Below are 19,278 nucleotides of genomic sequence, written 5' to 3'. Positions count from 1 at the left end.
CCTGACATGTGAAGCCCCCTTTCCAACATACCGGAAATCCCTTAGCACATGCTGCATTTTGGTGTTTTTTTTTTTTATTTCACTTGAGATCATGGGTCATAGAGGATGCTACATTACAGGATCATAAACTGGACTTCAAGGACTCTGATTCCTTGTAGGATCTGTTAGTTTAACCTCATAATGTTATCAACAGTTTTCAATTTAGTCTCTTCTTCTCTATCCTTCTGTCTCTTATCCATTTGTCTCTCTTCCTTCATGGTGCATTTTCCCTCTGACTTAAAATGGATGGATGTCGGAAAGGCTATACCACTGGATTAGTCTGTACACTGAGTCAGTGATGTGTATCAGGAGTAGGCCTTAGCCTAACAAATAATAAATGTGTCTTCCTTGTACCTCCACTGTCAAGCTGAAGACTCAAAGCCAGTTATTCTTCCTACATTCTGAAGAGCCAGGCCTCTACAGCAGTAAACGCTTGCGCTGAGGTTCAAACACGCTTCGGTTACGTGAACATGAGGAGGACCACGGGAAAGAGCCCTGGGACCACGGAAGTTCACCACTGTCCAAGGAACCCTGGGTTGAGGCACGCTCAGGAGAAGGGAACCAGAGCCAGAGTCCTAATGCCTGACCTTTTTTCTTTTAAGGTTTATTTTTATTTGAAAGGCAGATATACAGAGAAAGGGAGATACACAAAGATCTTCCATCCACTGGTTCATATCCCCAAGTGGTCACAGCAGCCAGACCTGTGCCAATCCGAAGCCAGGAGTCCAGAGCCTCTTCCAGGTCTCCCTCGCGGGTGCAGGGTTCCAAGGTTTTGGGCCGTCCTGGACAGCCCATCTCAGACCACAAGCAGGGAGTTGGATGGGAAGTGGGACCACCAGGACAAGAATCAGCACCCATAGGGGATCCCGGTATGTGCAAGGCGAGGACTTTAGGCCCAAGGCCCTATTCTAAAATAAGAAATCTAAGAATTAGAGGAGCAATAAGGATGACAATGGTTAAAATGTTTCAAAAAGGAAAATGTGAGACTTGGTCAGAGCTTTACAGAAATGCAAGCGTGAGAGGAATGAGAACTGTGTACAAGTCATGCGTATCTAGTCCCAAACTGAGGACCAACATGCCACTCAGAAACTTCAGGATTTGGGGGCATTTCAGATGCCAGGTTAGGAATGTACCAACAGGGAAGCCAGGCAAATACTCCAAAATCCAAAAGAATTCCAAAGTCTGAAATACTCTAGTCCCAAGCATTTCAGAGAAAGGATACCAAGCCTGGATTTCAAGCATGATAACAATATGCACAAAAGCAAAAACATACACAGATAACTGGGGAAATCTCATTAAAGCAATACAGCTAGAGCACTTTGGAAATAAGTACAATTTAAAAAGGAAATTAATCTTAGGAACAGATATAAGAAAAACAGGGAAAAGAGAGGAAGAAAGGAGACAAAGGAAGCAAGAGACAGAGGGACATACTAACACCAAACATCACTGAAAGCAACAGCGCGCTGTGCCGCGCTCTGCTGGGGGTCTGGCTCTGCTCTCCCCAATCACTGAGTGGTAAAAAACGAAGCCCACCATTGTAACATGTGAACAGATCCATTCTACATACAAAGAGGCACACACAGACTTGCACATTTGAAGAAATGTCAACTGTTCAGGAAATGTAATTTTATTGGCCTTTTGCGTCTTTCACCACCTTTCACGCTGCTGAGGTTTTTCACAAATTCGCGTGTCTCGGCAGCACGTCCGTCCAACGGGTTTTATGGTATGCAGGGAAGGGTGACAAAGTGGAACAGAAAACAAAATTAAAAATTAACATGTATAAAATCAATTCCATGTAATCAAAACACAGGAGAAAATAAGAAATCTTTTCATGATACACCTCTGGGCAACATTTTGTTATTGCAACATGATTTTAAAAGACATTATTGTAAGCTGTTACATATAAGACAATATCAAAAATACATACATTCATACATTTTGACAAGAAACAGCAAAAGATAAATATATACCAAAAACAAACCCAAAAAGACACAACTGCTCAATCTGGGCAGAAATACCAATGAAGATGAAATCAGATGTTGCCCCAAAAAACCTAAAAACAAAAATAATTCATTTCAGTCTTGACTCCACATACAAGTCACAGCTTTATCTCTGGTCTCAAGTAATTCTTGGAATTTCATTTTTATTATATATTTTTCAGTTCACTTATGTATCTAAACATTACTTAACATTATAACAATTTATTAACTGCTTCTATATATTTTCTCAATACACCTGATAGCACTGGGCAGATAAAAGTTTACCATCCCATTGTCAGCTTTAAGTTCTGAATCATCAGTCCAGAATGTTGCCCCCTACCCAGAAATATCAAAGAAAAATCTTGGCATTTAATCACGTAATTAAATTACTTCTTTAGAAAACTTCTAGAACACTTATTAAATTCAATATCTGAGTTAACTCTCTTGCATATTTCTGTTAAGAAGACTGGAATGAATAATTCTCGTGAAATTAAATACTTTTTAAAAGTAAAAGACTCAATCTTTCCATATTTAACACAAGATAGAAAACTAATGCTCTTTTGGTAAATACTATTGAATTTTCTTATGGTATCAGTTAGAACACTCTGGAACAGGCTCAGCCATTCAGCACTGGAGATGTTTCTAGAAGGCGGCGGTGCTGGGTCAGTGCTCACCCTGACGGCAGGGCCACGTCCTGGCGCTGCTCCCCAGGCACCACACGCACCGCACGTAGCGAGCACGGAACAGTTAGCAGCCGTTAGCTCCCATCATCCTCCCGTCTTCTGCCAAGGGGGACTCTCACTCGGCCTGCTGTGTGATCCTCGCACATCTGCTTAGGGACAGTCACTTCAACTCTGCATTGTTGTCACAGATACTTTAATCCTCAAAATAATGCCTGGTTTAGTTGTACATGCTACTTGCTGCAAAGCAGATCACATTCATTCAGAAAAACGGAACGTCAGTGGCAAAAAGAGTAAACACAGTTATTGGCAAATGCCTGTTAGACAAGCCAGGGCAACATGGTGAAAACCTCACTGGGCAAGAACTAAATAAATAAATAAGCAATAAATAGTATTTGTGCTATCATGTTTCATATGTCTGCTCTAAAACAAAGGTACTACTAAACGGTGGTTTAACAATCTGAAAACAAACTTCTTTGACCCAACGTGTTTGGGAATTACTACTGAAAAGTAAATCTGCTTATCAAGTGTGTTGCCATTTGGGTAAAGTATTAACCTGTTATTTGTGTGTATGTGTGTGTGTGTGTACCAATATTCTTTAATTTCATGAGGCTTTTTTTATATGCTACGTTAATAATGCTTTATGATTAGAATTTGAAGCTTTTGGTAAAGGAGTAACAATAACTCGGCCCAGGGTTGTAGCAAGCCTCCACTTGCGACGCGGGCGCTGCACGTCAGAGCGCCAAGCTGCTGGCTGCCACGCTTCCCGTCTAACCTCCCGCTAACACGCCCGGAGCGCCGCAAAGCTGCTGGCTGCCGTGCTTCCCGTCTAACCTCCTGCTACCGCGCCGGGAGCGCCGCCAAGGACGGCCTGTGCACTTGGACCCCAGCTAAAGACGACTGTGGGAAAGTTCAATTCTTACAAAACAATTCCATGACACCTGCTTTTGGCTTTTCCTTGTTTGTTTTCTTTAGTGTCAAGTTCCAAAAACAACCAGCAACTGAAGTCAGTTTTCAAATTTAAACTGATCACAAAATTAAAATTGGAAGATAATCTGGGAAATATTTAAATATTAAATTTTCAAATGTCTCCCCCAAAATGTTTTATGAAATGGCAAGAATTACTGAGACTATTTTACACAGATCCAAACCATGAACTCAGCAGGGAGACTTCCCTCTGTGTTACAGCATCACCCAAGGGGAAACTGGTGTTTGCAAATACATTCTCTTAAATACCTATAAGAACAAGTAACAAGACTTCCATAAAAATGGGAGATACCACAACTGCTGAAATTCCTGGAAGTGCTTAAAAGCCTATAAAAAAATCTATTTCAGAGAACTCAGACCAACAGAACACTTCTCAGTGGCCCAGGGCCAGATGAAAAGGGTAAGCCTAAGCATATTGCAAGGACAGGTGTAATTCATTGTCAGACAGCAAACACCTGTTGAGCTGAAGTAAGAATTCAGGACGCGTCCCTCCAGTTCACACCCCAGCATTCTGGCACAAGGATAGGTCAGAAAACCTGTTACCGCTCTCAAGGTTAGTTCTTTAAGATACACAATACCTGAACCAAGCACAGAATCGTATATGGCATATAATCATGTGGTCAGCTTAAGTCATACGAGAAAATACATGTTTGTTCCGTGGTCGCTATTTATTATCGGTGGTTTGCGGTCCTCTTCACATTTTCGGTGGCTGTTTCCCGCTGGTGTCATCCACCAGCTCTCTCAGGCGAGACAAATGGTGCAAGGCCCTTCACACAAAGTATAATAAACATCGTAAATACACCAGGAAGGACTGACTGGCCAACGCAGGCAGTGAAAGATGACAATGACGTTGTCAATTTCAAAGACAGTATGAGAAATTAACTTCAAGAACAATAAAAACATCAAATTTTGAGAATTCTCCTTTGTACAACTTTGGGATCTGAACAGTCACAATATTTTTCTAGAGTTTTAGAAATTTTTACTTAGGAGATTATAATTTTTTACATTCAACTTTTAAAAGTTACTTTGTTAGGAAGCCTAACAAGAATAACCATCACTGGTGTAACTGTGCCTGTGATGACAGTTACTGATGTAACACCGATGACATGTGCCACGTATTTTCCATGTAATTTTCCCCATAGTTCTATGAAGTAATAACTTCTTCAGGTGTGTTGCATATATCACTTAATAAACATAAAATTCATCTTTCAAATTCAAATTTAAGATAGCTTTAAACAATATATTAAAAGAGCTCTCAAGCCCAGCGTGGTAGCCTAGTGGCTAAAGTCCTCACCTTAAACACACCGGGATCCCATATGGGTGCCGGTTCTTACCCCTTCTAGTCCACTTGCCATTTAGCTCCCTGCTCGTGGCCTGGAAAAGCTGTAGAGGATACCCCAAAGCTTTGGGACCCTGCACCGGCATAGGAGAACCAGAAGAGGCTCTGGACTCCTGGCTTCCAATCAGTTCAGTCCCAACCTTTGCAGCTGCTTGAGGAGTGAACCAGTGGAAGATCTTTCTCTTTGTGTCTGCTTGTTTCTGTAAATCTGACTTTACAATAAATATAAATAAATCATCCTTTAAAAAAAAAAAAAGAGCTCTCAAGAGGAAAACTTATTGTATATAGGGGAAACCAATGATTTTGACAAAAAGACTGAATAAAAGTTGTTAAACATCTGATTTTTCCTAAAATAAAGCAAGGATTTCCTAGGCCTCACTGGAGAATCCCCTTAATTTCCAAGCTTCCTTCTAAACAAATCCTACAAGCTTTTCTGTACCAGATCTTCCCATTTCTTGGAAACCAATCAAGAAAATACTAATTAATCAATCCTATACATTTTAGAAATAAGGGACACTAGGAAAAATAGACAATATTAAGGATATCTGTGGTAATCTCCAATGGCAGTAATTTTCATTAAGTAATAGTGATTATAACACATATTGTTTCCAACGTGGGAGGAGTAAATGAAATCAATTCAAATAATGTGTTTGGTGCAAAAAACTTGAAATTCGTGCATATGTTTTCATAATCTGCATTTTCCATGAACTTTTTGAAGATACCTTACATATTTAAGGCTCAACAGATATTGACAAAATAAAGCACTCTTTCCCTTTCCCCACACAGCAGACAGGAGGCAGCCAGCAGTGCCCGCTGCCGTGGGAATAGCTATTTCCCTGGACTTCCTAGACACGTTCTAACTCAAAGGAAGACTGAGTGTCCGTGCTGCTCCCAGCCCCCAGTGTGGCCCTGAGGACTGAACTAGTAGATGGGAACAATCATCATGCTTCTGCCTCACAAACAAATAATCATAACAATAATAATTTTAAAAACTAGAATAGGGGGCCCAGCGTGGTAGCCTCGTGGCTAAAGTCCTTGCTTGCACGCGCAGAGATTCCATATGAGAGCCAGTTCGTGTCCCGGCCTTGTTTCCCATATAGCTCTCTGCTTGCGACCTGGGAAGTCAGTGGAGAGCGGTCCAAAGCCTTGGGACCCTGCACCTGCACAGGAGACCCGGAAGAAGCTCCTGGCTCCTGGCTTCGGATCAGCTCAGCTCCAGCCTTTGTGGCTGCTTGGGGAGTGGATTATCATACGAAAGGTCTTCCTCTCTGTCTCTTCTTCTCCCTATATATCTGACCCTCCGACAAAAATAAAATCAATCTTTAAAAAAAAAAAACTAGAAATGGGATCACCCAAATGGCTACATAAGGGAAAGTCATGATGATTTTCAACATGGAAAGATGCGCCAGCGGGAAGTAGAAGTCAAATCATCCCTGTGTCAGATATCAGGCTATACATCAGAGCCTGAAAGATTCAGATCAATCCCATTCTCAAAAGCTACAAAAAATTTAATCCTGGGTTAAATTTAACTAAGGATGCGAAAGAGCTCTACAACGGAAATCAGAAAACATTAAGGAAAGAAACAGAACACACACACACACACAAAATCCTCTATATTTATGGATTTAAAATATCATTAAAATATCCATCTATGCAAGTGATATATACATAAGAATGAAATACAAAAAAAAAGAGTGAAATCCTGTCCTTGAGAAGTGTAATAGCTGCGGCTCAAGAACACCCCGCTCAGTGAGCAACACCCGTCCCAAGAGCGCCCTCCCTGGCTCGTGGTAATGCACAGAGCACCAACAGGCACGATGCCCAGGACGCACTGGACAGCCGAGGCACCTGCTCACAGCTCTCGGCTCGGCTCTCGAAGACAGGAGCTTTTCTACTTCACAACTGCTGACTTTTTTTTAATTGCAGGGTTAGCTGGTGATTATAAAGTGAATTCAAAGTTTGTCATTGCAAAACCAAAAGAACAAGAAAGGAGAGAGGCTGGGTCCCAGGGGATGAGGAAGGGGATAGTAAGCATCCTTGTGGTCTTAGATCTGTAGATATAAAGTACCTACATTTTAAACAAAATGTTCTAAGATGGGTGTGGTGAGAGCTGTATAGCAAATATATTCTGAGCATTTATATTCATTGTATTTTAGATGTCCAAGGGGTTCTGATTAGATTCTTCATATATTTTAAATAGGAAATCATAGAGATTTAAGAGAATATTTTTCCCTCCAGGAGTAAATGGTGTGCTCCAAGAAGCTTAACTCTGACTAGCAGTTATCCAGTGCTGGAACTTTGTGATTTCAGTCCAATCAACACTTATGATGAATTTATGCACATATTCTTAAAGAATACTTACTTTTGAAGTGACTTTGTAATGGGAATCATACTTTCTCTCAATTGTAATGTAGAGAAATCATCTTCTGAACTCTAAAATTAAAACATAAAAAATGTAATTAGGAAATGCTATTTTAAATGTGATTATGAACATTACAAATATTTCTGTGCATCTATAGAATTCTAGTATGTCATTTTTAACAAAGCATTATATGATTTTTTTCTAAAAATACACACATACTTACGTTTATCTTCCAATAGTCCTAAAGTATGCTTGTAAAACATATTAAAAACTATATGTTAGCTTGAGGTTACAACTTTACTAAACAACGTTATATCTTTTTTCAAAGATTTACTTCTTTTTATTTGAAGGTCTGACACTGCAATGAGAAGGAGAGACGGAGAGGTACTCCATCCACTGGTCCACTCCCACCAGTGGTTGAAGTTGAGCTGATCCCAAGCAAGAACCAAGAACTTCTTTCCAGGTCTCCCACGTAGGCACAGGGGTGCAAGGACCAGGGCCATCCTTCACTGCTCTCCCACGTCATAAGCAGGGAGCTAGATCAGAAGTGGAGCAGCCAGGACAAGAACTGGCACCCTTATGGGATGCCAGCAACACAGGAAGATGAAACCAGTGCACCACCACACTAGTCCCACAATGTAACAGCACGAAGATGCTTAAAGGGGAGAGAGGACGGATTGTAGATCCACATGTCATTGTTATAATCATTAGAAAACTAAGCAAACAGTTCATGTAAGCAGGCGTTAGCATTTACTGAGTATTTTACCAGGTATCAAATACTAAAAACAAGTATTTTAAATAATTTATTTCAGTTTCCCTTCTCAAAAATTCATTTTACAGAAAAGAAAACATAAATGAAATGACAGGTGCAAAGACACACTGCAGGATCTCACAATCAATCTTTGAAAAGTCAAACTCAAATAAAATTTGAAAAGTCAAATAAGAGTAAAATGGTGACTAGTGGGAAAGCAGTGGTTGTGGTTAGAGATGCTGGTCAAGCACTACAAAACTTGTTAGGGAGAGTAAACTGAAGAGAGCTATGGTGCAACATGGTGACTGACCACAGTAACGAATAATGCATTACACACTGGGAAATCACCGAGAGCACACTTTACGTTTTCATCACAAACAGTAAGTATGTGACATGATAGACAGGTATGGATGTATCAGTTAAGCATGATTAGCCATTCCACAATACACACATATTTCAAAACCTGCGGCACATCAAAAATCTATATAATTTTTGGTGATTAAAAAATAACTAAATAAACCAAAGGAAATCAAAAGATGTTAAGCGATTTATAAAAATGCTGCACTTGTTCACAAGTGGCAGAGTTAGAATGCACAGTCAGACTTGGGAGAAGGAAAACCCGACTCAAATGCTCCTTCACAGGATAATCTGAAAGGAAAATCCATCCCTTACAGAACAGCAGCCCAAAGCAGAAGCAGAGCCTCACACTCCTAGGAAACGCGCAAAATTAAACAAGCACGATGACCCTAACATAAACCTCTATGTAAGTATGTCCAAAACAGTGAACACACACAGAGGAATAAAATTAAATTCTAAATGATGAATATATTTAAATGTTCGGAAAAGCTTTTCTTGGTTTGCCCAAATGGAACAAGTTAGACTACACAGATTAATTTTGCAGGACATTAAGCAATAGCTCTTAGAATCTTTTCATACTGTCACTGGAACACACATTGAAATAAAATGAATTTATAACCATGAAATTAAATAATGATTTCCAACGTAAAAAAACAAACACTATAGAATCTAATACTATAAATGTGAGTAAATTATTTTCCTAAAAATGAATTATTATACAACTCTATTTGTGGGAGACAGCATGCCTGTTAACACAGATTTATAATAGAGAAAAGACATAGGAAGCAATTTTAACATAAGAAACAATCTTCATGTAAACTCAGACCTCAATTCAAACAGCAAGTCTGTGCTTACCTGCTTGAGTCCTTCCTCTGGCTCCGTACTTTTATTCTGATTAAAGCTTTCTTGTACTGCTTGGAGATTAAATAACATTTGTTTCAGGGCTTCAACAGGACCATGGTGTCTGCCTCCAGAAAGGGTACAACTCTGAAGTTGCAACAAATAATAGCAGAAGGTTAATCACTAAACCTTGGGAGAAAAGCGGTCTTGTTTTACGTTTCAATAGAAAGCCAACATTAATATCCAAACAATACACGTCAGAAAGTACTCCACGACAGCAAATTTGCAGGGGCAGTGTTCTCATGCCTCGGGTTTTGCTGCCTTCGCAATGCCAGCATCCTGTGACAGACACAATGCTGGTACAAGTCGCAGAGTCTCTGCTAATGTGGAAAGGCAAGAGTAAAGGGCCTAAGTGATGGGCCATGCCACCACACCACCACGCAGGAAACTACAACCATGTTCCTGACTCCTGGCTTCCGGGTCCAGCCTGGCCCAGTCCCCACTACAGCAACCAAAGAAGCAGTAAACCAGCTAATTAGAGATTCACTTTCTCTCTCTCCTCCCTCCCTCCCCCCACCATTTTACATTAATTAAAGAAGTCAGAATTGCAACACAGCACTTTTCCATACCCAAAACCCATATAATGTTCCTTAGGCAACCATCCCAGAAATTAACCCAGCCATCTACTAGCAGCAAATACCAAACAAGCTAACACCATTCCCTGGAGAAACGACAGGCTCTTCAACAATGGGTTTTGGGAAAATTGAATTTCCACATGCAAAAGTTTAAATTGAGACCCCCACACCACCTTACACCCTATTCAAAAGTCAACTCACAATGGGTCAAGGGTCTAAACTTAAGACCTGAAGCTATCACATGACTAGAGGAAAGCATAGCGAAGATGGTGCAAGACATTGGTCCAGGCAAAGACTTCTTGAACAAGACTCCAGAAGCACAGGCGAAAAGAGAAATAGACACGGAATTACATCAAGCTGTTTCTAGAGAGTAAAAGGAGCAATTCACAAAGAGTCAACTGACAGGATGGGAGGAAATAATTGCAAACTATATGCACGCTAAAGGATTAATATGCAGAATATATAAGAAGCTCAAGAAACTCCACAACAACAAACCAAACCACAACAGTATTCAATACCAGGTCTGCTTAACTTGAAATACTAAAATAAACTACTTATAATTCTGGAAGGCATATGGATTTTTGGATATGTGTTAGGGACGATATGGGTCTTTCTCTGAAAAACATCTAACTTAGAATTTAATATATAAAAATAAATGTCAATAAATATATATGCATATATAGACACCATAAGTAATCTTTTAGTAAGTTGAAAAGATTTAACTTCCCCTACCTGATCGTCATTATTTAAGAAGTCTTCAAGAACCTGGTTGGCACACTTAACCCTTGCACTTCCACGAGGACTATCTTCAGAGCTGACAGGGACAGGAGATTTGCTACGCGTGATTTAAATAAATACAAGGTATCAATTAAGTTCTCAGCTTCTAAAAAAGTAGTATTTAACTTTTGATTTTTCATTTAAATACAAACGGTCACCAAGAAATCATCATCGTAGATAACTGTCATGATGTTGAAAAGCAGTAGCTGGCTCCACTTTCTCCCTAAATGACACCAGAATTCAGTGCCTACTACCTCCTTTCTGCTTCTGTCAGCCATAAAAATAACCACAAAGAAACACAAGATACCGTTCCTCAACCGAACCAGCAAGTCATCACCCAGAGATTATGCACCAAAATCTCACTTTGTCTAAAACAAATAGTACTTTTTAGAAATAATAAACAAGAAAAAAAAAACATGAATTCCTAGGAGTTTCTACTGGAAGGACAATTTCATGCTCTCTTACTTTAAGGCAATAGGACAGACTTGTACTCCAAAACTGGTACTGACATAGCACAGATCACCTGGGAAAAGGATTAATACTAAAGTTAAATTTCTTAGGACAAATCCCAGTCCCACTCATTTATTTAGATGAATTTCAGTGTCTATGCTGTGGTCCCTCCCCTCTGTAAGATTAGTAAGAGGTGTTGCAAAAATTAACTAAATTAATTCTCTGTGCATCTGGTGCGTTTAATGGTTGTGGTTAATCACGTTTCTGCTGCTCAAGGAGCGGTAAAAGCAAGAGCATCCCAGGCGGGACTGAGACTGTCCCCCAGTCAGACTCGAAACTCACTGTCTTGTCGGTATGTATCATTATAAAGTATTTGTAACTCGAGTCCTCACACACTAATTCTTCTTATAACCTTTTTTAAAAATATATTTTTATTTTGAATTTTGAATTATGTGGTACAATTTTGTATAAGCTGGGATTCCCCCCCGAACTCCCACCCTCCTGTCAGATTTTTCCCATTTTGTTACAATAGTGTAGTTCTTCATAGGGAATCATAATTCTATCAGTCTCTCATTTAAGTGTACCCCAACACTGTTGGTAGAGACAACGTCAGACAGTCCAGCATCCCATTGTCTACACATGTTCAACAGTTTCATTGGGAATCCATCTTTCGTCTGGATGCAGGGAAGCATGTTCCATCAGACAACCTTTAAATGTCACAATATTAATTTTTTTCTTAAAAAGCAGAACTTCAAAAAATTGAGAGTGACTTAGTGTAAGCTTTCTCACTTGACATTTCTCGTCCCTCTTTCTTCCCCAGCGTAGTTTTGACACCCACCATGTTATCCAAGGGCATTGACCTGACTTTTCAAGATGAGTGCGGAGCGCACACTCAGGTACTGCTATTCTACTTCTGTATTACCTGAAACTTTTCATAATAAAATGTTCTTTAAAAAAGCTATTATCTGGCTGTGGCTTTGGTCTATCTTTCAGAGTACTACAGTTAGCACATATTAATTTTGTTTCAACTTAATGACAGGTTGCTAATCTTTCAATCTCAAACTGCGGTCTATTCATTCTTTCACCACTACAGCATTAGTTTGATCTATAAACACATCCATCACAGTGTAAATTCTCTCTTCCAAATATGAACCAAATATGAACTACTGTAGACAAGATACTGAGCCATTTTGATGGTATTAATTATACAAGTTATATCATCTCATTACAACACACATTAAATGCGTTCAGAAATTTTACACTTGATTTAAACATTTCTGCTATAACTTTGACATATAATATCTGACATAATTTAAGCATTCCTGACATATTACAGACTCATTGATTTTGGTTCCAATTAAAATAGTGCAGTTATAATAATTTACACAGGCCAGCTGACAGAAAAATGAAACACTCAGAAATAAAAATAAGAGTTAAATAATGAGTTCAGACCCGTTTTTTAAAAAAGATAATGTGAAATAACATGAGAAATAATGCTAAAAGGAGAAAACAAAAAATCTTTAGTAATAGAGTCAAATCTAGTCAGAAATTATTCCAAGAAATGTATATTCATTTTCTAATCAATTGAGTCTATGTTATAACCGCGAAGTGGCTCCTGCTTCCCATGCTTCTGTGTGTCTGAGAGAGGGAGCTGACGTCTCACACACCCGGAAAGTGGCACACAGGGTGGCCAACAGAAATTACAGTCAGTATGTACAAGCAGGACGAGGTGTTAAACTTGGGAATCAATCAAGAAAGAATACAAAAATTAAAAAATTGTTAAGACAATTACCAGAGTCAAAGGCACGAGTTTGGAGTTATTAATATGCCCAACAATAAAACTTTCTCGTGTAAGCCCCCAGTTTATAACTACACACACACACAGAGTCAGCCGTCAATGAACACTTTTTAAACGAATCTGAGCAACTGTCACAGTAGAGCTAAGCACACAAATGAAAAGAACCCCAGAAACTACAGATATTTAATAACAGATCACATAAGAAAATACACACCATCATTTAACAAAAATGACAGCTAAATGAGAAGGTAAAATGTAAATGAGAAGTGATAGATAAATCCAATATATGGCAGGAACACAAGGGTGGGGCTTACAGGAAAATGTTCACAATAAATTCACAGCACTAGTCCATCTGCAGAAAAGCAATTTTTGTTGTAATCCTTCTATTAAGATATCAGTATTCATAGTGAAACCAAATGAAACCATAAGACAGAAGCTATATGCAGCACCTAGGATTATGAAGCATTACCCCACCTTGTGGTGAATAAGGAAAAATACACCTTTGAAAGCAAGCCTGAAAGCTGTTCTAAAAGAAAAAAGCTATGTTCTTAGGATCTGCCATCATTGTTAAGTAAGTCATTTAACATATAGATCTACTGTAAAGTTCTCCCATTGTGACTTACTTACAAAGGAACAGGAACATTTTCCCATGATCGCTCTGCTTCAAGTTTATCTAAGGAGCAAGGACTGTCATCCTTCTGCACGGCCCTTGGTAAGTCTTCACCACGCTGCTCTAGATTGCTCTTGGCCTTCAGGATAAGCAATTCAATTTTGTCACCTAATTTTAAAAGACTATATTACTCCTTAAGAAAAAAATTAGGGACAAGGCATAACAAAATCTGGAATCTATATAATTGAAATTATATAACCTGGAATATGCATATATTAATAAAAGCAAACTTTTTAAAAAATGTGCCATTTCAAGAAAACAAGACACTTTAAGTACAAAATGATATTACATAAATGAAGATTATAAGCATTCTAAAAAGATAGCATTACATCAAGAGTAAAACACAAACATTCTTAGCTATAAGTCAAGTAGTCTTCCTTTGGTTTAAAAATAACTTTTTTTAAAAAAAACTAAGAACAAAGTATTACCACTGAATGGTTTTTTGGCTTGTCCTGGGAGAAGTGGATTTTCACACTGACAGTGGCTATGTTCAGGATCACATTTGTATTTATTATCTAATCCTTTATCAACACTCAAGGCATTAGAAAAGTTTGAGGGTTCCAAAGCGTATTCAAAACCATCGCATTTATTCGTCAGCCGAGAAGTTCTTTGGGCCTGATAACTGTGTCTGGGGGAGCATGGATCTTCCTTAAATGCTGTATAAGCCTGCTGACCGTTCGCGTCGGGTAGCAAATCTTGACTGTGGAGCCAGACTGGATATTTGGAATCGGGTATACTAGTGACTCCTGAGACATTCAGGTCGGATTTCTGGCTCGTGAGCCATCTCGGATAATTCTTTTCAGCGCTGTGTTCTGACCTGTCCTTGAAAGGTGACTTCTTGGGGAAAGAGGAAGATGATTCAGAAATGCATTTATTGGTCCTATTCACAAGTTTGGGGTTTTTTAGCCTCCCACACTGCTTTCCACTTTTGCATGTGTACACAACAGGAGTGACTAATCTATCCTTGTCCATGGGAGCGGCAGGGTCTTGGAAGTCTGAACTCTGTTCAACGCTCAGCGAACCCAATCTTCCGAAGCTTTTCTTGTTTTTCTTGCCTGCTCGATGCCCTGCTCGGACGTAAGTGAGATCCAGGGATCCATCCGCTGGAAGTTTCAGCAGATCGTCAGTTGTTAGGCTGACAGAGTCTATGTCTTTAAAAGTCTCTCTTCTGTTGGGTAGGTTTAAGGAGTTGGAGTGCTTTATGCAATCAAGATTTTCAAAAGCTGAAAAAATAAAGCACAGTTCTGTTTAGCTTCGTCACACAAAACCCCCGCATGACATTCAACACTAAAGAGTTAAGGACAATCGCCTTCGCTATTTTTGCTTCATCCTCACTAAAGCGTTGATTAAAACAAAAAGGCATAGGTTAACAAAACAGAATATGTTTCCTGTCTGTTATCTCTCCAATCACCTGGATTTTCCTGTATTCTAAATTGACTATTACTTTAACTCTTTTTCATTTAGATATATCTGATGTATTAATACAATCACATTGACATTGTGTATTAGTTAATTTATTTGAATGGCAGAGTTAGAGAGGGTGGGGCAACAGCTGATGGGCCATTTGCTGACTTGTTCACCCAAATGAGCATGAAGGCCAGGGCTGGGACGGTATCACTCAGTATTGGCTTCAGCACAGAAATAATATGCTCTTCAATAATTGGGATTAAAAAAAATAATTGGGATAGTAACCTGCTTTCCTACCTAATCTTGCACTGGCATTGCATCTACAGAGACCAGCTGCTCTAACTCACTTTTAGAATATACTGCCCATATCACTTAGAGCTGGAATACAAACCTTTACCTAGACCCATTCTTGAAGTGCTCGGTGAGGTGTCAGGACAGACATTTGGCAGAGTGGCTAGGACACTGTTTCTCAGCAGCGAACCTGCCTTCAAGTCCTACCGGCCCCCACCCCCAGCCGGCATGGGGGCATGTGATAGCTGGAGGACTCTGGGCCCTAAACCCTACGTGGAAGTCTAGAATGAGTTCCTCGCTCCTGGATTCAGCCTGGCCCAACCCTGCACGTTGGAAGTATTTGGGGAGTGAATGAGCAGATAGGACAGTGAGCCAGGGGAATAGGAAATTTTTCTCTTTCAGATAAAATAAAACTTTCAAAGTAGATCATTTAAAAACTCATGTTCTTATAATAATATTTTAAATAGCTTATATGCATTCTACGAACTCCTCAGAGAAGATCTTCTCAAAAACAGTATGTTGTAAACAGTATTGTCTGACACAGATCAAAAAGGCCAGCATAGTCCTACGCCATCTGTTGGAACTGAGCAAATATAAATGCAAAAGTCAGGGCTTGTATAAAGTCATTTAGTCAGTGAGCGAAAGCCATAAGGGACGTGTTCACGCTCTTTTCATTACGCTACAGTCAAATGACTTGACAGTTTAGCGTAGGTTTCTTCAGGCTGCAGAGTGTCTGTGTTGTGGCACACCATGCTAAGTAACTGACAGCATCTAATAACAGTTCAAGGCCCTACCGCCCCATTGCCAACCCGACTCCCTAACACACCTGGGAAAGCAGATGGCGGAGACCTCGGTGGGGTCCCGGCCTCGCGCTGCAGCCTGACCCAACCCTGGCCTTCAGGAAATTTGGGGGAGTTAATCAGTAAATGCCCCACCATCTGTCATCCCCACCCTCTCTAACTCTGCCATTCAAATAAATTAACTAACCTTAAAGACAAAAGGTTCAAAGAAGACACAGATGAAAATTTCTAGGAACTAGGCAATCGTATTATCGTACAAAAACAGCTACATTTCAAAGTTATATCATTTTAAGTTATTTGTACTCCAAAACACATCAAGTTTTATAACACTACGCCACAACTCTCAAAGGTTTTAAATCGCTGGAGAAAGGAAAATGGAATCAACGCATACCACTGTGTGACGGATAACTATGGCTGGAGAACCGGCGCGCACGAGCAGACCCTGTGTCAAGGCTCACTCCCCCAGGGTTTGCACCTGCACCTGCATGCATCCGGCCTAGGTCATAGTCCTCGATATAGGCCTGCAGAGCCTCAGAGGCAGAACTGTACAGCTTGTTCTTGAAGTGGAACGAGCCGTCAGGGTTCGAGGAATTCCTCCCACTCAGGTCACAGCTTGCCAGGAGAGAAGAGATGGAAGATCCCTGGGAACACGTCCTGTGTCTCGTGTTGGATTTGGCCATGGCTTCCTCAAACCGGGTTGTTTCCATTCACTTCCCTTAAGGACAACTGCAAAATGAAAATACAAGGTGAGGATACCAATTCAAGGGAATAATAATCTCCAGAGAAAACAACAAGCACGGAAACTTCTGAAATTGTAAGAAATAACATCCGTGCTCTATAAATAACACTGCCTGTTAGGCATTCTAGATGTTTTTGTTATTTCTTCCATCAATAATTTAGAAAACATTTATTGAGCACCTGTTATGTACCTAGAGATATAAATAGAAAACTTGTCTTGAGAATATATAAAGTACCAAAGAAAAACATTCACTTGTTCTTTCTAGGATTTATTTATCTTTATTGGAAAGCCAGATATACAGAGAGCAGGAGAGACAGAGAGGAAAGATCTTCCATCCGATGATACACTCCCCAAGTGGCCACAATGACCAGAGCTGAGCCGATCCGAAGCCAGGAGCCAGGAGCTTCTTCTGGGACTCCCACGCAGGCATAGGGTCCCAAGGCCCTGGGTGGTCAGTCCTTCACGGCTTTCCAGGCCACAGGCAGGGAGCTGGATGGGCAGCAGGGCTGTCAGGATTAGAACCAGCACCCATAAATCGGGATTAGCCGGCACGTGCAAGACAAGGACTTTAGCCATAAGGCTACCACACCGGGCCCCAGAAAAAGTATCTAAAATAAGAAGGAACAATAGAGAATATCTACTTTTCTTTTTGCTAGTGAGTAAAAGTTATCTGACAATGGGAGAACATTCATGACTGCAGAACAATTTATACCGAGAAATACACAACATGTGCAGGCTGAAGAGAGGCTCATTAACTAGAGAGAAAAGAAAACCTAAAAACAGTACCTAGGTGTGGGCAGTTCCAAGATTTCAAGGCGGGACAGTGGAAGAGCTCGGTCCCAGCACTGAAAGGACACGCTCAGTACCTCGAGCGAGGCCCAGGCTGCAGGGAGCAGCGCCCCTGGCCTTCTGTCTCCTTCCATCTCCTACGAGCCCTGCTCTCAGATGCTCAGACGCATCAAGGGAAGGAGAATCTCCAACATCTAGCCTGAACCCTTTCCCCAAAAGACTGGGGAAACAATTTAGATATAAATGCCAACACGTGACTTTAGCTAGTCCTTCCCCCCCCAGATAGACTGGAGAAAATAATTCAGGGTCAGCAAAATGGCTCACTCAGCAAATCCTCCACCAGCATCTCACACGGGCACCAGTTCATGTCCTGGCACCACCACTGCCCATCTAGCTCTCTGTTTATAGCCTAGGAATGCAGAGGAACACAGCCCAAAGTCCTGAGACCCTGCACGCACTTGCGGGAGGGGGGACCCAGAGGAGACTCTTGGCTCCTGGCTTGGGAATCAGCTCAGCTCCAGCCATTAAAGCCATTTGAGGAGTGAAGCAGTTGATGCTCTTTCTGTTTCTCCTTCTCTGTGCAAATCTGCCTTTCCAATACAGATAAGTAAAATTTTTTTAAGGAAATAGAATAATTTATATTTATCTGTTAAAAAAAACCTACAAGTTACTTAATATGTCTTCTTAAAACAACACTATTAATGACTCCTTCACTGTCACTTTGGGCACTACTGTCCCTTTTCAATTGACACATCAGATGCAGCAGTGATGCTAAGATACGGGTCATTCAGCCTCTACAGCTGTTAGATCATGTCACGTCTCCAGAGGAATAACGAAATTAGAACAGCGGTTCAATAAATCCATCATCCAGTTCCCCACAATTACCAACACGCCCCGGCTTCGAAACTGCATCTCCTCCCCCTTCCCTCCACGTCGCTCTCAGGTCATTTTTTGTTTTAATCCCGTGTATCTTACCATTTCCTCCACAGGGGCTTCGGTTCGAATCCCCACAAGAAAACCCATCGTGCTGCAAGAACAAGAATGTTGAGCTTAACTGCAGGAAATGTCAACTCCTGTGATTTAAAAAAAAAAAAAGTTCAGGGTTAATCACGAACGGGAACATCGCCCAGAAAATGAAGAAGTCTTGGCAATCACGGCACCGTGCCTCGCGGGCCGTAGGAGTGAAGTGGGCTGATAAGTCACTGGTGGACGACTTGTCCACGCAGCAGCACGAGCGAAGGCCACAGCAGGCGTTTCGACCCACCCGAAGCCCACCCCAGCGGCCCGGGGCAGGTGTCTGCCCAGGGCATCCCTTCCCGGTGTCCTTAAACCGCAGAGTCCTCTTCCCGCTTCGGACGGTCCACGGAGGGGACGTCCCCGTGGAAAACACGCCGCACTCTCCGCTTAAACTCACCCACGGAGGCGCCAAAAGCGATTTAAAAAAAAAAAAAATCTCACGCTCTCGCCTACAAACCCAGGCCCGTGGCCGGCCAGGAGACGCGACAAAGCATCCCCGACAGGGACGCCGCCCCGCCTCAGGCGGGCTCCTCCGCCGTCACAAGCGAGGGCGACGCCCGCGCTCGCTTTC

The 19,278-nt window shown here is 40.9% G+C and overlaps 1 protein-coding gene across 1 annotated transcript; it reads right to left on the bottom strand.

The window, feature by feature from the left end:
* Positions 1-4,346: 4,346 nt before the first annotated feature.
* Positions 4,347-19,191, bottom strand: CUNH18orf54 (chromosome unknown C18orf54 homolog). The gene is made up of 8 exons (XM_040985018.1): positions 18,666-19,191; positions 16,554-16,888; positions 14,093-14,887; positions 13,622-13,772; positions 10,702-10,804; positions 9,350-9,481; positions 7,387-7,457; positions 4,347-4,452 (listed from the first exon to the last, which is right to left on the bottom strand). The coding sequence occupies exons 2-8, from the start codon at positions 16,867-16,869 to the stop codon at positions 4,380-4,382; spliced, it is 1,641 nt and encodes a 546-aa protein (XP_040840952.1). The 5' UTR covers positions 16,870-16,888; positions 18,666-19,191; the 3' UTR covers positions 4,347-4,379.
* Positions 19,192-19,278: the final 87 nt, after the last annotated feature.

The sequence above is a fragment of the Ochotona curzoniae genome, unplaced genomic scaffold, assembly GCF_017591425.1.
Source record: "Ochotona curzoniae isolate NIBS_2020 unplaced genomic scaffold, NIBS_Ocur_1.0 contig_43, whole genome shotgun sequence".
Classification (NCBI taxonomy): domain Eukaryota; kingdom Metazoa; phylum Chordata; class Mammalia; order Lagomorpha; family Ochotonidae; genus Ochotona; species Ochotona curzoniae.
The sequence above is the reverse complement of the archived record's forward strand: the minus strand, read 5'-3'. Positions and strand labels throughout refer to the sequence as shown.

Bases quoted from the DNA above. Each gene is read 5' to 3' on its own strand.
- CUNH18orf54 (XM_040985018.1), bottom strand. From the start codon at position 16,869: ATGGAAACAACCCGGTTTGAGGAAGCCATGGCCAAATCCAACACGAGA. The intron at 14,888-16,553 runs GTATGCGTTGAT...TTATTTTTTCAG, and splicing joins TAGTTATCCGTCACACAGTG to CTTTTGAAAATCTTGATTGC. The intron at 4,453-7,386 runs GTAAGTATTCTT...CTTTGTGTGAAG, and splicing joins ATTACAAAGTCACTTCAAAA to GGCCTTGCACCATTTGTCTC.